Genomic DNA, 9,681 nt, shown 5'->3' on the forward strand with positions numbered 1-9,681 from the left:
TTTAAAATAAAAAGTATGATAAATAAATAACAGTAATACAAATAATAAATATTTTGATAAATGATGTCATATTAGGATTTGAAATATAAACTATTTTGGTAAATAAAATCTAATAATGGCATAATTATTGTTGCTATTTTTATCAAATACATTTGATAAAATTATGATTTAAAAAAAAAAGATTATGATAAATAAATCATAGTAATAATTTTTTTTTTTATTTATGATAACATTACAGCAATCAAATGATGTAATATTGATAATTTGAAATAAAAACAATTAAGGTAAATAAAATGAAATAGTTAATGGAATCATTAACGATTGGTCAGATAACTGTTTTCGAGATTATAGTTATCTAAGTGGAAATTCTTTGGAAATGGAACTAAAGGTGGGCAGACTGTTTCCCGCTCGGGCGCATTTCTGCGTTGCACGTAACCCCAGTGGAACGCAAGTGGTCTCTGAACCCGGAAGTGCGGCGTGTTTGCAAGCTGTAAGGATGGCAGCAGCCGTGTTACCGAGGTCTGTGATCCGGGCAGTGAACCAGCTGCTCAGGAAGAAGAGATATGCCGCTGCCCTGGCCGTCATCAAAGGCTTCCGCAATGGAGCAGTGTGAGTGCAGGATGGAGGTGCACCTGGTATATCAGTTCTCCAATGGAGGGGGACTGGTGTCAGGAGCAGCTTAGAGGGGGACTCCATTCAGAATAATACTCGAGGTGCTCAGGACGTGACTGCAATCAAAAACAAAAAAAAACATGAAAGGATCATTTCTATGTGACATCAACTATTAGCTCCTTATAGGGTCTGTGCTAAGTTTTACTATTAGAGATGAGCAGACCCGGAGCTCAACAACTAGCCAAGGCACCCCCTGGCCAATCATAGCCATGTCTAGTTGTAAGGGGCGTCCACTTGCCAGATTGGCTGTTCAGACGCCAGGCCGGCAATATGTCCTGGTCATGAGGCCAAGACCTGGCACCCACGCATCTGTATTTACTATGAGTGACAGTTCCACATCTGCACTGCTGCTCCATTCAGCTCTTTTGGATGGATGTGAGGAAGTGGAACAGAGCCTAGCATTTGCATCATTCTGCTTCTTCATTCATATTGGAGAACATGGGACATCTGTTCTCTTTTCATGATCAGTCACCTGCCTTAGGTAACATTGGCATAGGCAAAAATGGACTAATCTGTGTAGGGTTAACTTAGATACACACCATAGAGAGTACCGTCCGCTTTTAGAATGGAAGCTGCACATTTTAATGGATCAGTGCCCACAGATGTTATCTTAACAGACCGTGTGACTGATCCACTATAGAGTGTAAGAGCATAGAGTCTTGATCACTCTATAGTCTATTATGAGGATATGTGAATATCTGATACCAGACCGATGCATATTGGCTGGGAAAAATAACCCGTTCCTCTCTGTCAGTAAAGACACTTTTTTTTGTAAAAGACTGCATTTAACCTTGCAACAAATTAAGCTGTGGTGGCCAGTGGCTGCACAAATGAATACTACCTTGGTGTGCCTATGCCATAGGAGACCGTGAGCAGAGTTGTTCAGCTACATGAAAACCCACTTTTACATCTTAGAAGTGGGAATATTGGTCTTAGTTTCACTACAATGGGCATTTCTAGTATATTCGGCCATGCAACTTGGACATATTGTCGGACTTGCGACCAAACAGCCAATCCAGCAATATGTCCAGGTCATACGGCCGAACATGTATGTTACATCAATAAACGGTGATCTTAAGGGATTGTCCAGAATATTCTCAAACATACAGGCAGTCAACCAGTAAATACTTTGTTGCCAAGTTGTATGTTGGTTAAAATTATTCATGTGGACAATGAGTTGCTTGGAGAGGAGCTTTTCTAGTAGCTTTACCTCTCGAGCCTGCAGCAAGCTGTTTGTCTAGGCTGTGACTATGTATGATCCAACTGCAATGAAAATGTAATAAATTCTTTTTCCTATTTTTCTTTTAAGGTATGGAGCTAAAATCCGGGCCCCACATGCCCTGGTGATGACATTCCTGTTTAAGAGTGGAAGGTAATGTATTCTATACATGAATGCAGGATTGACTATCCTCTCTCAAATAATTAAATTTTATAACATTTAACAAAACTGAAGCATCTCTTATAGCTCTGTGTTGTGGTGTTCTTATGTTATTCCTACTACAACTATATGGATACATCATCAACTACAGTAGGTATTGCTAGTCAGGTGGGTGTCTCCTCACACTCCTTTTACATGGAGAATGGTAACGCCGTTGGATGGGTCTAAGGAGCTGTTTCCTTCAAAGAACCACAATGAAGTGGATGCAGCATTAGTCTTGTGCTGCGTATCATGGGGGTGGTCAGAGGTTGGAGCACCACTGATTCTTTTCCCCCTTTAAAAATTTAGTGATGATAATGAACTGGTTGCTTCGGTGGCATTACTGCAGTTATCACTTTCAGGTTTTTGACCTCTCCATTGAAAAGGCTGAAAGTTATGGGATAAGGCAGTAGCATATCTTAACATGTTGTAAGGTGGGAATATCAGCAATGGTTAGTGTATAGGTTTTAGTTACAGCTTGAGCTCCCACTATGCTGCTAATGTAAAATTCAGGAGGAGTGGAGGGGGGGCTTAGACACTGCACAAACTGTAAATTTAATAATTCTTATGACGGTTGTACAGTGCATATTGTTACCTGAAAGGGCATCCGTCACCATGATTTACATAACTAAATGATCTGCTATGTTATGTAAGACTATGCTCACACTTGCCTCTGTTTTTATTTTCCATCTGATCCTTCTATGCCAAAATTAAATAGAACATTCAATGTGATTGTAGTGTTTTTCGGGTGATTAGTAGAGTGTCACAGGGCTCCAGCTCCACAGCAATAATAATGTCCACTACTACAAAGCCTTCTCTACTCCTTCCTCCTTCGAGCTACGTCTCTTGGGTCAAGCAAGATGTGCAACCGGAGTACTGAGGTGCTCTGCCAAAGCACTTCATCCTAATTAACATATTTCTAAAGTGAAGTTTTGGCAATGAAGACATAGATTTGTGTGACATATCCCTACATAACATAACACTTAGTAAATTATGGTGCTGGATCCCCTCTAAACATGTCTTCAATCTTTATAAATTTTCATTTCCTTCTCATGTTTTCCTTCTCCAGTTTAAAAGAGAAGCTGAAAGCAATCCTGCAAGCAACATTCACACATTCAAGGAACTTGGCTTATTTTGTATTCACCTATAAGGGCCTCTTGGCTGCTCAAGAGAAAATACATGGAAGCAGATGGCAGTTTCACTCCTTCCTGGCCGCATGTGTAGGGGGATGGCTGGTCTTTGGAGAAAATAATCACATCAATAGCCAGGTAAGAACAGTCACTGTATGTTTATGAAAGTTTGAAGTCAGTATACTGTAAAATAGGTTTCTATAAGAATAAAAACATTGAAGGTTCTAAAAAAAAGTCATCTGGGACCCTTGGGGGGGCCCCTGCTGCTCAGCAAAATGAAGGGGCTTTCTGGAAACGGTAAGATGGTATATATACCGCCCCACAGCTACCTTGCCAGTCTTACACCCTCAGCTTAGAGGTGCATGTGCCCTGAACCGGACTGGCTCGGTGAAATCCATGTAGCTGATCCATATCTACTTCAGCGTCTGCCGCCAGCAAGTTCAGCCAATACACGTCTAAAGTGTAAGCTTATATTTATGATACTGTAGTCAACATGAGAATGATGGAAAACAGGGTTTCACTAAAGTAAATTATTCTCTCCTATCCACAGGACAAGGGATAATAATATGATCGGTGGGGGGTCTGACTGATTGGATACACACCGATGATTAGAATGGAGATCCCGTTCTTAATAATGTATTTTTGTGACAGCAGTTGGATCTTCACTGGTCAGATAGGGGGTAATATTATAACTTGGTACAAGTCCTCTTCTAAAACATTTTTCCAGGCTGTAATAATTTCTTGCCTCAATAATTATAATTAATTAGCACGTTACATTTTACTAAACCCCCTGGCTGCTCTGCAACCCATCATGATGGCAGCAGGCTGAGCTCGCTGTCTTGTTCTTGCACCTTTGCCCCCTGTCATTCATTACACCGGTTATCTGTTTCTTGCTGAGTTGAATTTTATCCTTTCCTTCTGTTCTACCACACTCTCCCCAGAACTCTGCGCCATCATATATACCTATAACTACAGGTGGTCCCCTACTTAAGAACACCCGACTTACATACGACCCCTAGTTACAAACAGACCTCTTGATGTTGGTAATTTACTGTACTTTAGCCCTAATCTACAATGATCAGCTATAACAGTTATCAGAGGTGTCTGTAATGATGCTTTAGTGTTAGTCCTGGTTCTTATGACAATCCAACATTTTTAAAATCCAATTGTCACAGAGACCAAAAAATATTTGGCTAGAGCTACAATTACAAAATATATAGGTTCCGAACTATCCTACAGAACCTATCTTGTATGTAACCTGGTGACTGCCTGTATAGTGGTAGTGGCTAAAGCAGCCGCCATTGGGCCTGCAGTGTCAGGGGGCCCCATCAATGGACCTGACACACTATAGAGTGGAGGATGTGCACAATGACATATTGTACAGCATAATATGTAAATAACATACATGTGATGTATACATGCTGTATGTGTATGGTGTTTATATATGGTACTGTAAGCATGTGTGTATATGCTGTATAATATTATTATTATTACTGTAAGCATGTGTGTATATGCTGTATGTGTGTGTGCATGAGTGTATAAATGTGTGATTGTAACTTGCATGTGTAAATATACATATATTTTTAAGTGGGAAGGGGGGCCCCATGCTGAAGATTGCTATGGGGCCCTGTATCTCCTAGTTACACCACTGCCTATAAACGCACAGAGCGAGTTTGCTGGACAAATGTCATTGCTGATATTACATTCTTCTAAGCTGGAAAAGATGGCCGCATTATGACTATGCCTAATATAATACACTGGTATATGTCATTGTCCGGCATATGGAAGTTCATGTATTTCTCTAGTCTGAGCTGGTAATTAGTGGTTAATTGACTTAACTCTGTAACAATACTTTTTATCCCCCCCCACAGATAAATATGTACCTGCTGTCCCGCGTCCTCTTCGCTCTGGCGAGGCTATCGGTGGAGAAAGGCTTCATCCCGGAACCTAAACATGACGTGTTTCCCTGGTTTGGCGCCTTGGTGTGGGGCTTTGTGTTGTGGCTCTTTGAATACCACAGACACACTCTGCAGCCATCTCTGCAGTCCTCCATGACTTACCTGTATGACGACAGTAACATCTGGCATGACATCTCTGACTTCTTGGTATACAATAAGCCCAAGCCTGTGAAATAGTGAGTGTACAGGGAGCCCTCAGATTGCGGACCTCATGGAGCGGACCTGTCAATAGCAGTACACATAGATTTTATATACTGGAATGGCAACGATTGATGTCATGTCATAGAATTCCTTTAATCTGGTACAGATGGGAGTATATACAGTGCCAAAGGACCACAGGTGTAAAGCCCAAAAGCAAAGGGGGACCTGGCATTATCATTACTCGTGGTCAGATTACATGGGATTTGACATAAATCAGTATTTGCCTCCTTCCTACAACCACTAGTTCCCGTCACACAAGTATCGGGATTGTCTGCTCCCATCGAGGTACGGAGCACTTATATAATTACATTACTATGCAGAATCTAATTTTTAGTAGAATAATCTGATGATAAAATCTGTCCCCTTTGATAATTTCCTATTATTCGTTTGTGGGAGTAAATATGGCAGCCGCAGTGAGGATGGGATAAGCAGAGAATGTACTGTGCTATTATATTATACTGATATGTAATATACATTGCACATAGGATTTTTTTGATGCACTGATCTACCCCTTGGTTACATGGGTTGGCATATATTTTTGTGTTGTACTTATAAAAGTGTGTACTAAAACACATGCTCTAAATATAATAAGTGGTTTGACTTGTAGCTTGTGCTGCATAAAGGAGCATCAAACCTGCACCTGTCTATATTTAAAGGAAATCTACATCATCTATGATGATAAACCAGGGACATTACCCCAGTCCCGGTGCCTGGATCTATGAGTAATCTTCTTATATGTGTTATCCATGGCCTCCTTCCTTCTAGAATCAACTTTCACAATTATACTGATGAGTTTGAAGGGCTCCTGGGGTTGTTACCAGAGCCCCTCCGTGCTGCAGCATCACAGGGCTTTTACAGTACCTGCATCTATGAGTAAGTTCCCCTGGTTTATCATAGTTGATTTTGATTTCCTTTAAAGGGATCTAGTTCTTTGTAATTTTATTTTATGTGATATGAGAGTAGTCTGAGTAAGGCTTGTTCTACACCACAACTTGGGGTCACAAGTTGTCACCGTTATGTGACAGTAAGCCAAAATCTACACTTGTTGGTTTACTTCATGACCACGTTTATTATTAGGTTGGAATTCAATAAGATTTTCGGGCTAGATATGATAGGCCCTTAATATTAGGTTGGTGAGGGTACCAGCACCGCACATCAGCTCTTCTCAACTAATGATAAACCCAGAAGCAGAAAATGAAGCGGACAGCTCCATTCTCGGTGTAGTGGTCACACCAGGTTGTTGTAGATCAGATCCCATTCATTTGAGTAGGAACTCAGCTGCAGTGACTCAGATCAGCCACTGTACAGAGAGTGGCGCTGTCTGCTTTCACATATTCCAGGTATCTGTTAGGTTTCTGGGTGTTGGACCAATCTGATATTAAAGAACACTCCTTAGGATTGGTCATCAATATGTTTAGCCCTTTAATATCACATGGCTTGAGAAGACTGTATACCCGTCCATACAGACATGATCCCCCACAGAACCAATTGAGATTATAGTGGCTACATGTTGGCATCATAGTACACAGCACAGAGAAAGAGAAGTAAATTACATACAAGTATTGTTAGTGATAGGGCATTCTTGTCCCTATGTGTAGGATATCCAGTGGGGGAATCCATCTGCACTAATATAGAATTGCTCTACAATGTGTTCATTATGTTTGGTAGGTGGGGGTCTGGGTATTGCTAGAACAGGGGTCTGTGTAGATTACCAAACATACTTGCTACATTCTGAATCTTTCATAGACTTGCAGGCTGTGTTCACATGTTACGTTTACATACATTCCACATAAAAGTAATGTTAACTTACTGTAAACACAATGGAGGGGGGGGGGGGACTGTAAATGTCAGTTTTAAAATCCCCTGCTCCCTGAGAGGCTCCAGCTCGGGTACAGAGATTTATAGCATCCACCAGTTTTTCGATAATCTCCCCCAATGTGTGACTGCAGCCTCATGGAGAGCGCAGCACACGCTCCGCCATACAGCTTGATGTCATAGGGATTATAGGAATCTAATTTCTCCTAGAGAATGGCCCCCAGGTTTTTTACAATGCAGTCCATCATCCTCCTGTGTATGTGGCTGATTATTCAGGTGCATCTGTTGCAATTCCCAGAGTGACTAAATTTCGGGTCTCATGTCATGTAGCAGCAATGGAGGATGCTTATGTCTGCTGCATTCATATTCTGTGGGTATAATGCAGATAAGTGCTGTACCTGGCTACTTTCAGCAGTTCTATGGTATTTTACATGAATCTGTTAGACTGCTACTCACTGTGGACCCCAAACCCCCATATCAGTGGGATCTAATAAGATGGACAGGACCTATTAGGCTCTAATCATCTCTCTGAATAAGGGCCGTGTTCACACACAGAATTTGTTGTTATTGCCTTGTAAAGACAATTCAGTATGTTTACACTGTGTTACTACATTGTAAGCTTTAGGCTTTCAGTCTGTTGCTTTCAGGACTTTTGTATACTGGGGGTTATCAACAGATTCAACACCTTTGCTATAAAGGGGGGGGGGGGTCCATAATATTTGGCTTAATATTGGCGGATGTTGGTTAAAAAAACATTTAGTAAATCCCCACATCAGGATCTCATATCTACAAAACAATATGGAAAGATGTTTCCTCCTTTGCAGTACATGAAGCGTTTCGGGTAAAAACTAGTATTGTGTCTCCCATGTCTGCTGTTTCTAATGTTAAATTGTAAATATTGAATATTAATAATTTTAATAAATCTTACGTTTGCAATATTTTTGTTTGTTTTCTTTTATTAAAGACTCAGAGAAATCATGTTATACATGTGCAGAGATCCCTCTGAGTAGTCATGTCCCACACTTTACATCACACGGTCATAGGCCACCTCCCATGATAAACCAGGGACACTTAGGGTGCGGTAATACGTTGCGTTTTGGTTGTGTTGTCATTGCGTTTTTAAACACGTTACACCAGCTGAGGAGAGGTGAGAGGTGATTTGCCTAATTACATTACAGGTAACATTTGCGTTTTTCAAAACACATTGTAAACCGTAATGTAATAAGGCAGATCACGTCTCACCTCTCCTCAGCTGTTGTAACGTGTTTAAAATGCAATGAAAACGCAATGTGTGACCGCACTCATAGATCCAGGCACCGGTAATTTTCTTATATTTGTTATCCATGGCCTCCTTCCTTCCAATTCAATTTAATTTTCCTGGGAGCGTTACCAGAGCCCCTCAGTGCTGCATATTCACAGGTTGTTACAATGAGCAGAACCTGTGTCGCCCAACCCCTGCTCTCTCCCTCTACTTGTGTAATCCATGAGCAGCAGGAAGTACGGTGGGGGTGTGGGGTGTGGGAGGAGATCTGTCTGCTCAGTGTAACAGCTTGTGAAACTACAACATGGAGGTGCTCTGAGAACACCCACCAGAACCCTTCAGGCTCGTTAGCGTAATTATTCAAGTAGATTTTAGTAAGAAGGAGGCTGTAGATGACAAATATAAGAAGATTACCACAGTCCTGCTGCCTGAATGTATGTGTAAGTTTATCATGAGGGATTTTAATGGTGGTAGATTTATTTTAATATGTTTTGATAAACTTGCACCTTGTTGATAAATAGCCACCAAAAGCCAAGAGTCTGCGAAACAAAAAAAATATAATTTAAAAAAAAAAAATCCCAAATAAAGACCCTCTGGTGTACGTCGCTGGAGGAACTTCATTACATAGACAGCTCATTGATTTGTAGGACCTGTGTGATTGCTCCAGTTATTCTTACACTGATGAGAATATTGCAGGACAAATCTACGTGTGTTACTCCCACGTGCCCCCGACACCCCCTGTGCGCTGTGGTCATATGTGGCATGTCTAACCCGTTTTTGGCCCATTTTTAAGCATCCGTTTTTGACAGGTTTTACCAGTTATCTTAATTAAAACTGGTCAAAAACGTATGCGCTTTTTGATGAACTGCTTAGAAACGGACCAAAACGGCAGCTGTATGCGTGCCCCCGACACTCCCTGTACGTGTGCTCCATGTCATGTCTGATGTCTCGCTTCTAGCTTATCTGCTTATCACATTGCTGAGTTTGTAAGTGCCTGCGATTCCCCTGCCTTGTACATTACCAGAGAGCCTCCTGCATGTCGTTACATCATCCAGGACAGAAGCCCAGACATTTCCAGGACCCCCCCCCTCACAGAACACTGACAATCCGCCATGTTCTGACCACTATGTGAGTGGAGTCTATTTAGCTCCTGTTACTGACCACGCACTGCTCCATGACCCCGTTTAGGAGACAATTCGCTGCTTCTCCTTTGTCCCAGGGCGAGGG

The 9,681-nt window shown here is 41.4% G+C and overlaps 1 protein-coding gene across 1 annotated transcript; it reads left to right on the forward strand.

Moving 5' to 3' along the window:
• The first annotated feature begins 403 nt into the window (after positions 1 to 403).
• Positions 404 to 7,959, forward strand: PXMP4 (peroxisomal membrane protein 4). Its single transcript, XM_072112192.1, has 4 exons — positions 404 to 609; positions 1,982 to 2,044; positions 3,159 to 3,357; positions 5,091 to 7,959. The coding sequence occupies exons 1-4, from the start codon at positions 497 to 499 to the stop codon at positions 5,352 to 5,354; spliced, it is 639 nt and encodes a 212-aa protein (XP_071968293.1). The 5' UTR covers positions 404 to 496; the 3' UTR covers positions 5,355 to 7,959.
• Positions 7,960 to 9,681: the final 1,722 nt, after the last annotated feature.

This window comes from Engystomops pustulosus, chromosome 6 (genome assembly GCF_040894005.1).
Source record: "Engystomops pustulosus chromosome 6, aEngPut4.maternal, whole genome shotgun sequence".
Taxonomy (NCBI): domain Eukaryota; kingdom Metazoa; phylum Chordata; class Amphibia; order Anura; family Leptodactylidae; genus Engystomops; species Engystomops pustulosus.

Bases quoted from the DNA above. Each gene is read 5' to 3' on its own strand.
- PXMP4 (XM_072112192.1), top strand. From the start codon at position 497: ATGGCAGCAGCCGTGTTACCGAGGTCTGTGATCCGGGCAGTGAACCAG. The intron at 610-1,981 runs GTGAGTGCAGGA...TTTTCTTTTAAG, and splicing joins GGCTTCCGCAATGGAGCAGT to GTATGGAGCTAAAATCCGGG. The intron at 2,045-3,158 runs GTAATGTATTCT...TTCCTTCTCCAG, and splicing joins TTCCTGTTTAAGAGTGGAAG to TTTAAAAGAGAAGCTGAAAG.